General features: G+C 43.9%; 2 protein-coding genes across 5 annotated transcripts in view; one reads left to right on the top strand and one right to left on the bottom strand.

The window, feature by feature from the left end:
- SAFB2 (scaffold attachment factor B2) overlaps positions 1-9,857 on the bottom strand; it is a 42,130-nt gene extending 32,273 nt beyond the window's left edge. Inside the window, exons 1-6 of the mRNA XM_066274902.1 lie at positions 9,563-9,857; positions 8,329-8,416; positions 3,327-3,391; positions 3,038-3,241; positions 1,512-1,574; positions 475-502 (exon numbers count right to left, since the gene is read on the bottom strand). Of these exons, the coding sequence (XP_066130999.1) occupies positions 475-502; positions 1,512-1,574; positions 3,038-3,241; positions 3,327-3,391; positions 8,329-8,416; positions 9,563-9,748 (634 nt within the window). The 5' untranslated portion in view covers positions 9,749-9,857. The remainder of the gene's footprint in view (positions 1-474; positions 503-1,511; positions 1,575-3,037; positions 3,242-3,326; positions 3,392-8,328; positions 8,417-9,562) is intronic.
- A 208-nt stretch (positions 9,858-10,065) lies between these two features.
- Positions 10,066-17,446, top strand: part of SAFB (scaffold attachment factor B) — a 50,863-nt gene continuing 43,482 nt past the window's right edge. For all 4 annotated transcript variants that reach the window (XM_066274892.1, XM_066274882.1, XM_066274873.1 and 1 more), the window contains exons 1-2: positions 10,066-10,394; positions 14,767-14,851. In XM_066274892.1, the coding sequence (XP_066130989.1) occupies positions 10,206-10,394; positions 14,767-14,851 (274 nt within the window). In that variant the 5' untranslated portion in view covers positions 10,066-10,205. The remainder of the gene's footprint in view (positions 10,395-14,766; positions 14,852-17,446) is intronic.

Genomic DNA, 17,446 nt, shown 5'->3' with positions numbered 1-17,446 from the left:
AGATAAACGCAGTCCAGAAGGGGAATAACATGTTGGAAATTTTCATGAAGAAACTCTGTTTCCTCTTCTGGAATCCAGTCACTTCTCAGGTCATAAGTACCCTGACAACCGCTTTATCCTGCCTTAACTGCATTAATCACATCGACTGCAAAGAAATATCACAAGATCTGTTTCATGTGTAGAAACACATGGAAGAATCACAAGGAGAAATTACAAAAATGCCACTCTATGGTTGAAGAGATGAGAACATAATCACTACATCTCACCACATATATATGACCTCTAGAAACCAGAACAGCTGTTCCACAGATCTGGTGATATGAAGGGTTTCCAATCTCTGATCCTTGTACGATCTGGATTGTCCACCATTAAAAACATTTATAAGACTATAATACAGCTTAACATAGACAGCTTGAAAAAAATAGTAGTGAGAAAACTTTCAAACCATAACTGTTGTGTTTCTCTTATCAGTACCTGGCTCCAAAAGTGGTTCTTCAATATCCTAGTTAAAAAAGAAAAGAGAAAGAAAAACCATAAGGAACTTAAAAACTGGGCAGCTATAGCTTTCCTTGAAGTACAAATAAAATGTCTGTTTCCAGAAACCTTCATTCAAAACAATGTATTCCATAATGCAATCATTTTGTCAGTTTCTCCCTAGCAAAAGCAGAAAAGTAGTGGGACTATTTAGCCTGCTCAATTCTCCCCCCAGATTTGGGCCACCTCACCCCAAATTCAGGCTGATCTAATGGCCTCTGCAGCTGGCAGACTCCAACAGTCAAGGCAGAGGTCACATAGACGGCCACTGCTTTGTGTATCACAACAGACTAGAGGAAGAAATGTTTTTTTCCCATATAAGCTATTACTTAAAACTAGAAGCTAGAACCTATTAACAAAACCACTTCTCTACCCTGCTTAAAACCTCTCCCCAACTCCACCCCCCCCCCCCCCACACACGTAAGATCAGCTGCCAAATCCTTTCCCAGCCTGTCAATTCTGGCAGTTAGGCCCACCTGCTTCTGCAGTACCACCCCTGCACCTCTGCCTTTACCCTGCACACTCTATCCCCATACTAAGCCATGCTCCCTTCTGCCCCAGTCTCCTTTTCCCCTTCACCAGGCTAACTCCTGAGCTAACTCCTATCAGACCTTAATTCGAATAGGACTACTTACTCTAGGTCAGCGGTTCTCAACCTGTGGGTCGCGACCCCCGCCGGAGTCACGACCCAAAGGTTGAGAACCGCTGCTCTAGGAAGCCTTTTAGGTGCTTTTGTTGGCCAACTACCTGAACTTTTCCCTCACAGAACTTCTCTTCCAGTTACATTCTTGTAGGTTATTAACCCTGACTCCAGTAGACTGCAAACTCTGAAACTGACTGGTTTAGCTCTCAATCTTACACCCTAGCACCCACCTTAGTTCAATGATTTGTTTTTACATACATGCACACGTCCTTTCCTGCTCAAGTTAACCCCTCACATAAAGTTTCCAGCCATGCAGAAATAGATGGCCACTTACTGAAGGTACTTTGAAGTCCAATGATGAAGCATCCAAAGTGCTCTCGAAGCCTTCCCCATCTACCTGAAAGATGATGGAAGGTCACTTTGTGGGACAGAGCAGTGAATGGCAAGGCCTATTCCTCACTATGTTCCAGGCAATCTACATGTCTATTTCCTTTATATTTCTACTGCCATATGCAAGTCAACTGTAAAATTATTTGGTTTATTACGTGCCTCCCTGCCCCCACACCTACTCCACCACTGGGTAACACCAGCACGGCTGACAGAGGCCTGCAGATAGTAGGTATTCTGTCAGCATTGTGTAAATGAATGAATTCATTTCCCAGGCAGTTCCCACAAACTTTTGGTCAACATATACCACCTAGCCATAGAATTTCCAAAGCAGAACTCAAAACCAGGCTCCAATTTCACCTGGTTGCTACATTTTTAAAATCACAGTAACTGGCACTTTCTTCTGAAATACTTTATTTGGTTAACTTGGCTGTTTTCCTTCCAGTTTACTACAAGGCCCCCAAAATAAATAAACCAAACAAACAAAACAAATCCAATTTATCTTAAAGGTTAATACTTTTCAAGTGAAACACAAAAAATCCCTTTCCAGACACTTTCTCTTTTAGGTTTGAACCTTATAACCTGGATGCTTCTATTAACCAAGAAGTTAGAAACCAAGTACACGCTCTGAAAATAATTAACATGACACAACAGGATCATGCCTAGAAAGGACAGATCAGTTGCTTAATACTACTCCAGGTTAGGGTGTGGTGATGTTTAGAGTTTGTGACTTTTGACCTTGAAGGTTTAAAGTTCAGTCCTACAAAGGCAGTTCTTTCCATTTAAAGTTGTAATGCCTTAAGTACATACCACCAATACACTAGAATGGCTGGGCATGCCAAGTTGGTAATATTAAAATGGCCATCATTTCTAGGATGGCCACCACAGAGAGCTCTATGCCAAAATACTGGTAGAACCTGACAAAGTGACACTGATAACAGAATTAAAGACCTACCTCACACACAGGGACATTAATATTGAATCCCTTTAACCTTTAAAAGGTTCTTCTAGAGTAACAAATACTTTTATTCACTATACTTCACAACTTTTAATGACTGTCTACCCTTGTGCATGGAGTAAACTTTCTAAAATATCAACAGGATTATATAGATGATGAGGGTTCATTAACTGTTTCTCTTCCTAGGTTTTTCAAATGTACTTCTTATAAAGGAAAATACTTTTATCAACTATGCCAACCTTTTATTTTATGATTTATGCTTAAAAAGTATCTCCCACCCATTTATTCTTCAGTACCACAAAAAAGTCATCCATTAATATCTGACCTACATGGAGTTGAAATGGACAAAATTTACTACCAAAGTTCAGATCCTAAATCAGTGCTTAGGGTGACTGACTGGTAAGTTCACTGCTTGCTATTTTATCAACCCCTAGCATGTTCTTGCTCAAATAAACAGCACACAGCACTGGGAGCCTTGGAGCTCCTGGCACACTCCACGTCTTGGCGTTACCTACAGCATGTTCTGTGAGCTGAGCTGGGAGCTCTCTCAGCTGTGTGGCCACATACTCTTTGCTATCACAAAGGGAATTGAGAATGCTGTCCGTGCCATCCTCCCCAAAGTCTGGGGCGCTGCTGTTCTCAACTTCAGCTTCTTCTAGCATACTAACATCCATCATATCAATATTCTGCAAACTCTCAAAACTTGCTTCCACATCGTCCTATAAAGAAGAATGAGAAGTGTCAATGACCTAGTGGACCAAGACCCAAAGCTCCTGCCGCCAGCTCCACCAACATACTACATACCTGCCCGTCTCTGGAATCCTCTTCCAGCCCATTGTCTTCTGTGTTTTCTTCTTCCGTTTTCTGTCCTAATTATGAAATAATTGTTCAATCAAATAACACTCAGGTCTGGCCTCATAGTTTATTCAGAACGATAGGCTTTCAGTCTTGTTGAGAACAAGAAACAAGGAAATTAGAAGAGGTCCCCCTATTCTATTGTGTGTAATTTTGTCTCCATCTGGACAATGATATCTAGGATTTCTGTAATACTATCAAAGCAGTCTGATTTTGCATAAAATACCTAAGAGTCTCAAAAGATTTCAAAACCACTCCAATAACAAACATTTTTCAACAAACATAACTTTAAAAATGTAACATCTATCCAGTAATCAAAAATCTGCAATCTCAAATAACATTCTGAATTATTAACTTGGTTTCTCATTTGCACCATTTCGATCAGGCCAACTGCTTTTTTATCAGTTTTCACCTCAAGAACTATTTTCTGCAAGGCAAAGGCTACCATAAAGTCCATGGTCATCCTGAGTGTTATGATTGTAAAAAGAACTTTTTCCAGTTAATGCTAGGTATTCCTAAGGGGAGCAAGATGGAAAGGAGAGGTTCCACATGTATTGAAAGCCTGACTGGTTGGCTAAGTGCATAGAGTGCTGGCTCAGTGTGTGGACATCCTGGGTTCAATCCTCGGTCAGAGTACACATGAGAAGCAACCATCTGCTTCTCTTTCCCTCCTTCTCCCCCTTCTCTCTCTCGTCCCCTCTCGCAGACAGTGGCTTGATTGGTTTGAGCATTGACCCCGGGCGCTGAGGATTCTCAGTCCGAGTATTGGTCTTAGGCACTGGTTGGTTAGAGCGTCAGCCCCAGATGGGGGTTGCCGGGTGGATTCCATTCTGGGTGCATGCAGGAGTTTATCTCCCCTCCTCTCACTTAAAAAAAATGGACATGCTCTTTATTCCAGGTGTTTCCCTTAGGATGTGCACTAAAATGTCTGACAAGGAATTCAAAACATAGGTATTTATTCTATCTAGAAAGTATATACAGCCTAAACATCTGAAAGGGAAACAAATTTCACAGCACATTTTTTTCATCTGTGGGATACCAGCATGGAGAGAATGAACTGTAATATGGCAATATCTGGAGACATTTTGGGGTGTGTGTGTGTCACACCTGTGGTGTGTGCTACAGGCATCTATCTAGTGGGTAGGGAGTGACCAGGAATACTGCTCAACAAACCACATTGCACAGGACAGCGCCCTAATACAAAGAATTATTCAACAGTATGGTTAAGAAACCCTGTGGCACACCATACAATGTCTTGCAATCAAAAAAAAAAAAAGGAAAAAGAAAAATAGCCCTGGCCAAGTGCTCAGTGAATAAAGTGTCAAACAGGTTCGCCAGAGGTCTCATGTTGACCCCCAATCGGTGTACATATGAGAAGCAATCAATGAGCACATAACTAACTGAAACGAGTTGATGCTTCTCTCTCTCTCTCCCCCTCATTCCCTCTTTCTCAAATCAATGGAAAAAAATATTTAATTATAAGGTAAAATTCCCAAAAAGTTAAAAAGAAACACGTAGATATGCTTTTATTAAAAAGCACATGTATGTTTATATACAAGCAAGTGTGACAATGCATGTAGATGAAGATGACTGAGGCAACCACGAATGCTGGTTAAAATACTGGAAGGTATAATTAGAGATCATTTTATTTTCACACATGTACTTTTTACATTTCCCAAAATATCTTAGAGTATTATTTTTATATCTTGAAATGAGAAAATTCAACATACAAAACCTCAACATCTGACTAAAGAGTCAAACTATAATGTCTACACTTTATCCCATTCACCATTATTATCAGTAATCACTCAAAAAATGTGGTTTTCTTACATGTCAGAACTGTATTCCCTGTATTTTATTGTTTAATGCTCCCCACAAGTCTGACCAGGCCGCGGCGCAGTGGATAGAGCGTCGGACTGGGATGTGGAGGACCCAGGTTCGAGACTCCAAGGTCGCCAGCTTGAGTGCGGGCTCATCTGGTTTGAGCAAAGCTCACCAGCTTGGATCCAAGGTCACTGGCTTGAGCAAGGGGTTACTCGGCCTGCTGAAGGCCCATGGTCAAGGCACATATGAGAAAGCAATCAATGAACAACTAAGGTGTCTCAATGAAAAACTGATGATGCTTCTCATCTCTCTGTTCCTGTCTGTCTGTCCCTATCTATTCCTCTCTCTGACTCTGTCTCTGTAAAAAAAAAACCCAAAAAACAAAGAAACAAAAAAAACACTCCCCACAACACTAGCAGGTTTGTTATCTGCATTTGGCACATAAGAATTTGGTTCCACTCCACAGCTGGGACTCAAAAACTCAGCTGTCTAATTTCCCATTATATTTAAACCCAGCATGTGCTGATATACATTGTTTAAAAATGTTTGGCAATTGCACTCAATTTCTAGGCCTCTAAATAGTAGCCTGCAGTGCCCACACAGGATGTAAACAGGAGAGATGCACACCCTAAAGCTTCACCAAAAGTGCCCTAAGTAAAGAGTGGAATGACAAGTGCTAGGCAGACAGGCTGCACCTCAGGCCCAAAAGCCTGGTCTCTGCTAACTAAAAGCTGAAACGGGCTGGAAGGTAAGAGGGCAGAAACCAGAAAATCAGATTTTAGTTTCCCACATAAAACCTAATTCAAAATTTTAATCTTTCAAAACACATCCACCTGTCTTCCACAATTTTACCTGTTTATATGAGTAAGGGGAGTAATCTCTTGTTCTGAGTTAAAGGAGGAAGTTTTTTCTAAGTTCAGCTACTTTTTACTTTGAAAAGGCAAGTTACTCATGAATTACCAAAATTAGTCCCACCTTGTGGCACTGATTCTGGAAAATGAATGGTTAATCCCTCCTGATCACTTTTATGTTATCTTGAGGACCCAATTTCAACCAGGATACCAATAAGGATCTAGCACTTTATATCACTGACCATGAGCCCAGACACTTCCAAAGAATATGCTAACTCATCAACCGGCAGGTGCTATTTCTGCCCCCAGACTTCAGCCACCAATGCCTTCTCTGGGTGTTGGAGACCTCTCTGAAAAAGGAAGGGGGAAGGACCAGGGCTAGAGCTATACTGGTACAAACATTCTTTTCATACGAATGAAAGTGATTACCAGAACTTTCCAGACAAAATGCTAACTCCATGTAGTTTTGATTTGACCTAAATTTTAATCCAGACTTTCAGACAGGTGTTTAGAGCACCCAGCTAAGGCTCAGTTTGTCTAATGATGTAAAAGATCCCTGTTAGGAGTCAAGAATATTTGCATTAGTAAGCCTTGAATTTTACCAGTTCTAAATGAACATATACATTAAAAACTTTCATTAAAAATTCTTAAACTGCCTGACCAGGCAGTGGTGCAGTGGCTAGAGTGTTGGACACGGAGGACCCAGGTTCAAGACCTCGAGGTCACCAGCTTGAGTGCGGGCTCATCTGGTTTGAGCAAGGCTCACCAGCTTGAGCCCAAGGTCGCTGGCTCGAGCAAGGAGTCACTCGTTACGCTGTAGCCCCCCAGGTCAATGCACATATGAGAAATCAATCAATGAACAACTAAGGAACTGCAACGAAGAATTGATGTTTCTCCTCTCTCCCTTCCTGTCTGTCTGTCCCTCTCTCTGACTCTCTCTGCCAAAAAATAAAAAAATAAAAATCTTAAACTAATTTGTTTCATAGCTTTCATAAACCAGACTTTCAGACCATGGATAACTTAATGGTGAAGCACAAAGAGGTATTTGTATTTTTCCTGCTGTAGACTAGTCTACCAGTCTCTAATAGTCTGTATTCACTTAGTGTCTATAGCTTAAGTTTAGATCAATACAAGAGCAGAATAAAACACATTGACGTTTTAAAATTAAATGTAATGTAAATACCTTTATGGAACCTAACTAAAAAATTTTATCTTTCAAAACACTTATATTATATAAGTTTATTATTTATTTTCTCTTTTCCTTTATATTGTACAAGTTTTAACAAGTTCAATGAATTAAAGAAAAGCCCTTCTAGGAAAAGCTGTTTAAAAAGTAAACTAAGATTGCTAAAATGCTACAAATTAAATTTATTTTTTCTTTCTAAGCAAATGTTCTCCACTGCCTGAATTATATTGTCCTTGTCACTGTAAAAATCTAATGAGGACAACACCCAATGAGGGTAGCAATGTTTCAAAATTTTATGAAATTAAATTCTTCCAAAAATAACTGGTATCTGCCATAAAAAGAAACTGATAATATGGCACAACATAAATAAACCTTAAAAACGTAATCCTCAGTGAAAGAAGGCAGTCACAGAAAGAAGACCACGTATTGTATGATTCTATTTATCCGAAAAGTCCAGAATAGGCCAATCTACAGAGACAGAGTTGATTCGGTACTGACAAGGGCTGAGGGCTGGGGAAATAAGCAGTCACTGCTAATGGGCATGAGGGTTTCTTTTTGGGGTGATGAAAATATTCTAGACTTAAATACTGGTGATGACTGCAGGTGAATTTCACGATATTTGAATTATATCTCAATTAAAAAAAAATCACACTGGTTAAACATAGGCTGGGTCAAATACTGCGATCTATTTTGGATCCTAGAGAAGCAGGGTTCTATTCAGTCTTGAGATGTTGATTTAAGTCCTATTTTTTGTTTATGAACCAGGAAGGAAGCCAAGCAGGTGCATTCAGTTGCTCAAACCAGTTGGGGCAGCTTTTAAAGTCTTACTCTAGTTCTTTTTTAATACCAATGGCAAGAGTTGAGATGTTTTTAGTATATAATATTATTTGGCATCCTCCTCCAGCACCCTGACAGAACTATTTGTTAGCTGGTGAAAAGCAAACCTAATTATGAGATGGAGAACAATGACACACAAAGACATTCTCCTCCTGCCCTAGAGAACAGTAAAGAGCGCTAAAAAAAACAGTTCTCTAAGTAAGCTTTCAAAATACACACTCAGGCCTCAAGTAGCAATAACCACAGTGGATACCTTTAACACATCTCTTCGCCGTCCTCTTGTTTGTGGTGTCCAATGTGATACCAATTTCACCAGGATCCTGTCCTTCTTCCTTAACTGCCTGTCAGGAAGAGATGAATCTTACATTATCAAGAGCTGCAGGGCACACATTGTTCTTTGTAAGTAACAACTTACAGGCACACAAAGGCAAACTCTTCCTTGCAAAGAGCAAGCCTGGTTCTGCTATCTGGGTTGCAAGCCCAAAAGGCAAAGGATAAAACCAGCACAACATGGTTCTCTCTAGGCCCCATGCCCAAAAGACAAAAGGGGTGTGAGAACTGGGTCTCCAGAATCAGGGTCAATGACCAGTTCTAAAATGGCCCCTAACCTTGAAACAGTTGCCCAACTTTCTAGTTTTAAGTTAACAATGTAGCAAATAATAACAAGAGGCTTGTACCTAGTCTGTATGGGCAAAGGGCTGAGTGGTGTTCCACAGCCATCTTTACCTCTGGGGGAAAGACCAAACAGACTGGGTGGAGGGAGGTACTGCTGTGCTTTCTACATGCCTGGCACAGGTCTAGGCACTCAACAGTGAACTCACAAGTTCCCTCTGCTTAAGGGGCTTGTTCTGGTTGGAGAGATGACAATCCCCTATTTTCAACTTTACGTTATGTGCTGTGAGGTGGAGCATAAACACGGAATGATGTGACGGAGAAAGAGGGACAGGCAGGTGGGGCTGCACTTTAGAGATGGTGACTGGGGAGGTGATATCTCAAACATATCCAATATGACAAGGAGTTAGCCAGAAGACCTAAGAAAAAAAGCAGTCAGGGACAGAGCATCTAAACGCAAAGGTCTTGGGGGCAGGTACAAGCACAGCTCCTTTTCCCGTAAGGTCGCAACGGTCCTTCAGTCACCTGTTCTCTAGAGAGAGAAACTGAGGCTCAAAGAGGACTTATCCAAGGTCACAAAGCCCAGTCTAAAACTCGAACCTTGGAAGATGTCTAGGGGCTACCCTAATGGTTAAATAAGTGGGCTGTCAGCGCACTTGAAGCAATTGGCTGATAAGCAAGATACAGAGAGAGGCGGTGATGGGTCAAGGTCACACAACCCAGCCCCCTGGTCCCTGACACCTCGGGCTAGGGGTCGGCCAAGACGGAGGCGGGTCGCAGATGCCCGGATCCAAGAATCGCGATGACAGGTCCACGCAGGGGCATACTGCGACATCCTGCGCCACCCCCGGGTCCCGGGCCCTGATCCACCTTACCTTTTTGAGTCGCTCCATTAGGACACTCTTGTTGCCGCCTGTGTCCAGATTCCGCTTCTTTAGCTCCGCCCGCAGATCGATCACCCGCAATTCGCTGAGCCGCCGCGTCCCCGCCTCTGAGGTGACCGGACCGACAGCAGCCGTACCAGAACCTGAGTCGCCGGGCCCCCCAACAGTCTCCGCCATGCCGAGTTTCCCGTCTCCAGCACTTACTTCTACAGCGCCAGCTGCTGTAGCGGCTCTGAGCACAAAATGGCGCCGCCTAAGAGGAAAACTCACTCACTTCCTCCCGCCCCGCTTTCCGGCTGAGCATGCGTTCTTAACAGCAAGCGGGCTAGCGCGTCGACCAACCGCAAGTTCCCAGCGACAACGCGCAGGCGCCGTATCTGCAGCACGCATGCGCACCAACCTTCGCGGCGGGAGGCCGTAAGACGCAACGCGCCTGCGCACATGTCCCAGGGCTCTCACCATGCATTTGCAGATGCTCGAGAGTGGGTCCTCCGCTAGGTGCGCCTGCGCAGAAGCTAGGCGAGCTGGGGAGACTGGAGCAATTCTCTGGCAGGCAGCGCCATTTTGTGCTAGTAGCTGAGAGGACATCGGCCCGGTTCTGCGTTAAGTGGGTGGCGGAACCAGGGTCCCTGGAATGGCGGAGACTCTCTCAGGCCTAGGCGATTCGGGTGCGACGGGCACAACGGCTCTGAGCTCCGCCTCGTCCGAGACCGGGACGCGGCGCCTCAGCGACCTGCGGGTGATCGACCTGCGGGCGGAGCTGAAGAAACGGAATCTGGACTCAAGCGGCAATAAGAGCGTTTTGATGGAGAGGCTCAGAAAGGTGAAGTTGGGGCCCTCGGGATTGGCAAGAGTTGGGTCGGGTAATACCTGCGACCGCGACTGAGTTCCCGTGGCCTCGGGGCCTGCGTTCGGCCCCGTTTGTGGCCTGCCTTCGGCCTGGCGCTTCTCCTAGGCCCCAGAGGGAGCTGCGAGCCCAGCAGGGCCCAGGTTCAAATCCCAGCGCCGCAGTTGGGCGAGAAAAATAAAAATCTAAACGCGGAAAGGGAAAGCCGCCGCAGCCTCGCAACTCTAAACGGCGAGTTACATTGATTCTATTTTGCGTACCAGCCATTTCATTGAGGGCTTTCCTTTTATTGTCTCTTTCCAGCCTCTAAGAGTGGATGAGGAGCCCTGAAATCCTTACTTCCTAGGTGAGGCAAGGGACTCGGCCAAGGTCACACGTTCGGAGAGAGGAGCCAACGGGATTTGAACCCAAACTGGGTGATTCCCTGTGCCCCGCTAGCCGCGGGGGTCTTTTTTTGGAAAGACAGATATTCGTTGTTCCGTTAGGGTCAACAAACCTCGAGCAGACTAACTTATAAAGTAAGCATGGCAAGAAAATATTTAAAGGAGGAAAAAAGCCAGTTTGGGGTTGACCATCACTGACTGGGGTGTAAGAGACGGGAGAGAAAGTGTAATTTACGTTGGTGACCAAGAACCTGAAAGACCGACGGGGGGAGGACACAGAGGTGGCTTCAGGACTTTCCCAAGAGGCAGGCAGAGTGTGAGACAGGACTTAGGGTACTATCAGATTTCCGTGGCCTGATCTTTGGCATGGAAGACGTTTAATTTTTTCTGAGCTTGTTTCTTCTTATGTAAAAATACGGGAAAAAAAATAGTGCCTAATTTTAGGGTTAACTGAGATGGCCAGAAATGGGTTTGGCATGTTGCCTGGCACATGTAAACACTGAGAATATAAACATCGTTACAATTAATTTTTTCTTTGTGCCACTATGTATCATTTGCCAAATGGCTTCTAATCACTACCTTGAGGGGTACTGAAGGATAGGTGTGAAAAACATGAGTTAAGTAAATGTTTATGTTCCTTAAGTTGTTTTCCTTATTTCTGGTGGCTTTTCTATCTCTTTCTCTCTTAGCTCCTCTTGTCTTGGGACCTCTCAGCCTTGACACATATTTCCCATCCCCTGCAGATAATGTAGTGTATGGCTCATTGCACCCCGGCTCCCTAACAATTGCTGTTAAGTAGGGATTACAAGGAGTCCCCTCGTTCGTCCCTGTGTTAGGTTCCAGATGCCCCCATGATAGGTGAAAATCCACGAGGTAGCGACCTTATATTTATTTTATTGTTTTTATTTTTATTATTATTTTTTTGTATTTTCTGAATTTGGAAACAGGGAGGCAGACAGACTCCCGCATGCACCCAACTGGGATCCACCGGGCATGCCCACCAGGGGGCGATGCTCCTCTGCAACCAGAGCCATTCTAGCGCCTGAGGCAGAGGCCATGGAGCCATCCCCAGCGCCCGGGCCATCTTTGCTCCAATGGAGCCTTGGCTGCGGGAGGGGAAGAGAGAGACAGAGAGGAAGGAGAGGGGGAGGGGTGGAGAAGCAGATGAGCACTTCTGTGTGCCCTGGCCGGGAATCAAGCCCCGGACTCCTGCACACCAGGCCGATGCTCTACCACTGAGCCAACCGGCCAGGGCCTGTTTATATATATTTTAAGGTTTTGTAAACCCTCCCTATACTCTTATAAACCTTTCCCATACTGTTACTGACCTTTTCCACACTCTTATAAACACTTCCTATGCTCTTAAACACTTTCTACACTTTAAACCTACGTAATTTTAACAACATATAAAATTCTATATGAGTACTCACCAGTGAACATACTGTATATCGCAAAATCCCACGATATAGCAAAATAATCTGCCACACAAAATTAGATACATACAATTTTTAAATCAGCAACATAGTGAGACTGCGAAAAGTGAACCGCGATATGGCAAGGGACAACTGTATTTCCTATTTTTCAGATAAGGAGGCTGGAGCTTCATGAGTTGATATGCCCAGGCCAATTGGGACCTTTATAACTAGAGCTTGTATTTCTTTAACTACATATACTAATTTCCTCTATTAATTTACTGCGGATCCTAACTTTCTTTACTCAGGGCAGGCAGTTCATCACCCAAAACGTTTACCTGGAGAAAACTCAAGGAGGGTGAAGGTTAGCACTTGGGGAGATACAGTCCATATTCTTAGCCACCGAGGTTTCCTGTCATCAGAACCAAATTGGAGGTTTTATCTTTTTTCCCCTCAGACAGTCTGTAAGCCTGCAAAGCTGATAAGCTGACATTGAACTCTCTTGTCAGGCTGGTGGCTGAAACTGGTGTGTGACTTCAGGAATCTTTCATCACTGTCATCTGAGGGGACATCCACCCTGCCTTCTCCCTCCTTTTAATTTCTAGGGATGTGGGCACTGTATAAATACTGTCAGCTGATATGCTCATCTGCTACCCTACCCAAGCAAGATTGGAATTACTGATCTTCTTTTTCTCTTCACTTCTGTCATCCAGTGTGTGTCCCTTTTTTGGTTTATTTTTCCTGGAAGGGCAAAAGAGGAAAAGGTGGAGAGAACACACAAAGTGTAATTTGCCAAGGTTTGTAAGGATGACTCAGAGCCCTCAGTTTCCATAGGGATGACCCTGTAAACACTGTATCCCCAGAGATATACTGAGGATGAAGTGTATACACTTCCTGTCTGCAGCAGTTCTTCTGTTCTCTTAGTGGTCAGAATTGTCTGTTCCTAGCAAGAGGTAGGGAACTTTCTGGTTGTTTGTTCCCTGATTCCGGGCCAGAGCTCCCACTCCACCTCCTGGCTCTGCCTTCAGAGAGAAGGAAGAGATTTTCTTTGAGTCTGATACAGATTACGTGCATAGGTGCAGGACCCCCAAGTCCCATTCTGAATTCAGATAGCAAACTGGAAACTCCTGAGAGAATATGATACTGTTTACAAATAAAACGCAATATTTGAAGTGGGTTTAAATGAAAATTATGCTCAGAGGATAGTACAGTAAAAAGAGAAGGAGCTACTAGTAAAACCTAAATACGAAGCTCAGTACTTACATCATTGACATGTTCAGTACTGATTTGCTGAGCATGGATGGGGCTGCTGAAGTGAATGACAAGATCTTGGGGTGGAGGCTGGGTTTGCCAAGTGCTTCCTATAATTCTGTATCCCTTAAGGTGGATCCCCTAGTGGTTGAGAGCAAGACCTTGGGAATCAGTCATAGATGGGGAAATACATGTCATGTCTTGTTTCATGCCATACACAGTGGGAAATTAGTCTATGAGTGTTAGTATTCTATACAGGCAGTGCTGAGTGCATGCATGGCATAGAGAGGGGGTTCTGAGAAGGTCAGATAGCACATTGCTGGTTGAAGTCTAGGAAATTGAAGAGTATGTTTTTCCCCTTTTGATTTCCATTGAGCCTGGATATAGGGTGAACCAGATTGTGGTGATAATATTAAAAATAAGCTGAAGGGTCAGTGCTTGCTTTGTAGAGTTCTCACACAGCTCTTAAGGTAAGTACTTTTATATAGCCCCATGTTATCAAGTAGAAAACTCAAAGAGTGATCTGTTTAAGACTGCACAGCTTAGAACTGAAAGAGTCTAATTCCAGAGCCTTTGCTTCACCATGTAGAGCAAGCGAAAGAATGAATGGTGGGGTTGGGTATGATGCATTTCCAGATCAGCAGCCCAAAGTGTCTGTGAAAGTCAAAACTCTGTGGGGGTTTTTTTTTTTTGTTTGTTTGTTTTTTAAGATTTTATTGGCCCTTGCTGGTTGGCTCAGTGGTAGAGAGTCAGCCTAGCATGTGAGTGTTTCAGGTTTGATTCCTAATCAGGGCACACAGGAGACATGACTATCTGCTTCTCCACCCTTCCTCTTTCCCTTGTATCTCTTTGTCTCTGTCTTCCCCTCCTGCAGCCATTGCTCGTTGGAGCAAGTTGGCCCCAGGCACTGAGGATGGCTCCATGGCCTCGCTTCAGTTGCTAAAATAGCTCAGTTGCTGAGCAGTGGCCCCAGATGGGCAGAGCATTGCTCCATAGGGGGCTTGCTAGGTGGATCCCAGTTGGGATGCATGCAGAAGTATGTCTCTGCTTCCCCTGTTCTCACTTCAAAAAAAATTTTTTTATTTATTTATTGATTTTAAGATAGGAAGAGGTGGAGTTAGAAGTATCAATCCATAGTTGCTTCACTCTAGTTGTTTTTTGATTGCTTCTTGTATGTGTCTGGACGAGGCAAGCCCAGGGTTTCTAACTAGCAACCTCAGCATTCCAGGTCAAAGCTTTGTGCCATCACAGGGTAGGCTGTGATGACTTTTGTGGTGAACTTTTCTTTTGCCTTCCCTTTAGGCAATTGAAGATGAAGGGGGTAATCCTGACGAAATTGAAATTACCTCTGAAGGAAACAAGAAGACATCAAAGAGATCTAGCAAAGGTATCAAGGATTTTATGAGCACTGCTAATGTTAAGAGCTTTCTTCAAAACTACTTTCTATGCTTATATGCCTCATTTACTTGGTTGTGTTTGGGACCTGGAATGAAGCCTGACATTTTAAGACCATTCGACAATATCTTGTTTCTGTGCTATTTAGGAATTCAGAGGATAAAAGGGATTATTTACACTTCTTTTCCTCTGTAGGTTTCTCAGTAGCCTTTGCTTATCCAGATCCTTAACCTTTCTTAAGTAGAGAGTATTTAGGATGGCTTGAGTCTTAACTTCCTTTTTAAATGCTTCTTGTCCAAGACATAGTTGTCACTTTTACAGACATTGCTGTCAGAACTGCCTGCTATATAAAAGCCATCTCCACATAGCATTAATGATCCTTATCATCTGATCCAAACCTCCCTTTCCCATTTCCTCTCCCAGTGCGTTCCTCTACTATATTCTGGGCTTTTGTCAAGTCACAGATATGTGGTTCACTCTCTTGGCCTTCTGCATTCTGGCCCACTCTTCTTCCCCATCTGTCTGCATTCACGTCCTAGTTTATCAAGAGACAACTTCCGATCTTACCAATAGCAACTTGTGTCTCCTTGGGTCCTCTGCCATGGTCTAGTTCCTTATCTCTCGTTTATGTCATTCTGCCTCATGTCATAACCAGATGGTTGAGGGTAGGAGCTGTATCTTGTTTTTCTTACACCTTGGTAATTACTCAGTAATTTAGTAATATTCAACTACTATTTTAAGAAAGAATCAACTAAAATTGGGCATTTGGACTGTTCTAAAAGGTCCTTAGAGTGATTGGAGGCTTTGTTGCTCAGGCTCTAAAACAAAATGGAATAGTCATATTTCCAGACCGGTGATGAAGAAAGACTTAGGTTTTGAAATGTCTAAGAGGCAGGTACCAATGTCATCCATACTGTGTAGTCTGACCTCTGGGAGAAGAGCAGTCCTAACCTCACCTTGGAATGAAGTCATTTATTTCTGTTGTCCATAATAAATTGTGCATTTTTGCCTCTGCCAAACAAAGAGGACTGGAAAATCAACAGAGAAAAAGACAGTTGTACTAGGGGGGAAGTGGAGCCTATGGATCTTCTTTTTGCTTTCTTTTTCCTCTAAAAAATACTTGTACTGCCTGACCAGGCGGTGGCGCAGTGGATAGAGCATTGGACTGGGATGCAGAGGATCCAGGTTCGAGACCCCGAGGTTGCCAGCTTGAGCACGGATTCATCTGGTTTGAGCAAGGGGTTACTCGGTCTGCTGAAGGCCCGCGGTCAAGGCACATATGAGAAAGCAATCAATGAACAACTAAAGTGCCACAACAAAAAATTTATGCTTCTCATCTCTCTCCCTTCCTGTCTGTCTGTCCCTATCTATCCTTCTCTGATTCTCTGTCTCTGTAAAATACTTACATACATACATACATACATACTTGTACTAAGGTTTTCAGAAATACAAACATATTAACTAAAATGTGGAGGTTCCTTCCCAGTCAGGAGGAATCCTATTTGAAGGTTGAGCATACTTTCCTAGACTTTTCTATGTGTACGCAGTCATTTAAAAATATATACATAAAGGCCCTGGCCTGTTGGCTCAGTGGTAGAGCGTCGGCCTGGCGTGCAGAAGTCCCGGGTTCGATTCCCAGCCAGGGCACACAGGAGAAGCGCCCATCTGCTTCTCCACCCCTCCCCCTCTCCTTCTTCTCTGTCTCTCTCTTCCCCTCCCGCAGCTGAGGCTCCATTGGAGCAAAGATGGCCCGGGCGCTGGGGATGGCTCCTTGACCTCTGTCCCAGGCACTAGAGTGGCTCTGGTCGCAACAGAGCAACACCCCGGAGGGGCAGAGCATCGCCCCCTGGTGGGCGTGCCGGGTGGATCCCGGTCGGGCGCATGCGGGAGTCTGACGGTCTCTCCCGGTTTCTAGCTTCAGAAAAATATCAAAAAAAAAAAAAAAAATATATATATATATATATATACACACACACACACACATACATAAAGATGCGAACACACTTGCATGCATGTATTTTCCTTTGCTTTAAAAAAAATAGGTTTTATATAAAAAAAACTTTTTATTTTTTTTTTCTGAAGTTGGAAACGGAGGCAATCAGACAGACGCCTGCATGCGCCTGACCAGGATCCACTCGGCATGCCCACCAGGGGGCAATGCTCTCTGCCTATCTGGGGTGTTGCTCTGTTGCAACCTGAGCCATTCTAGTGCCTGAGGCAGAGGCCACAGAGCCATCCTCAGCACCCGGGCCAACTTTGCTCCAATGGAGCCTTGGCTGCGGGAAGAGACAGAGAGGAAGGAGAGGGGGAAGGGTGGAGAAGCAGATGGGCGCTTCTCCTGTGTGCCCTGGCCGGGAATTGAACCCGGGAGTCTTGCACGCCAGGCCGACACTCTACCACTGAGCCAGCCGGTAGGGCTTATATAAAATATTTTACATTTCCTTTTTGTCACTTAACATGATAGGGCAGTGGTTCTCAAAGTGTGTGCCCTAGAAGATTTTCAGGTGAGCCCTATGGTATTCCAGAGAAATATGTGCCTGTTGAGGACCAAAAAACCAACAGGGTTTTTGGAGTTTAGATTTTTGGG

Source organism: Saccopteryx bilineata, chromosome 1 (assembly GCF_036850765.1).
Source record: "Saccopteryx bilineata isolate mSacBil1 chromosome 1, mSacBil1_pri_phased_curated, whole genome shotgun sequence".
NCBI lineage: Eukaryota > Metazoa > Chordata > Mammalia > Chiroptera > Emballonuridae > Saccopteryx > Saccopteryx bilineata.
The sequence above is the reverse complement of the archived record's forward strand: the minus strand, read 5'-3'. Positions and strand labels throughout refer to the sequence as shown.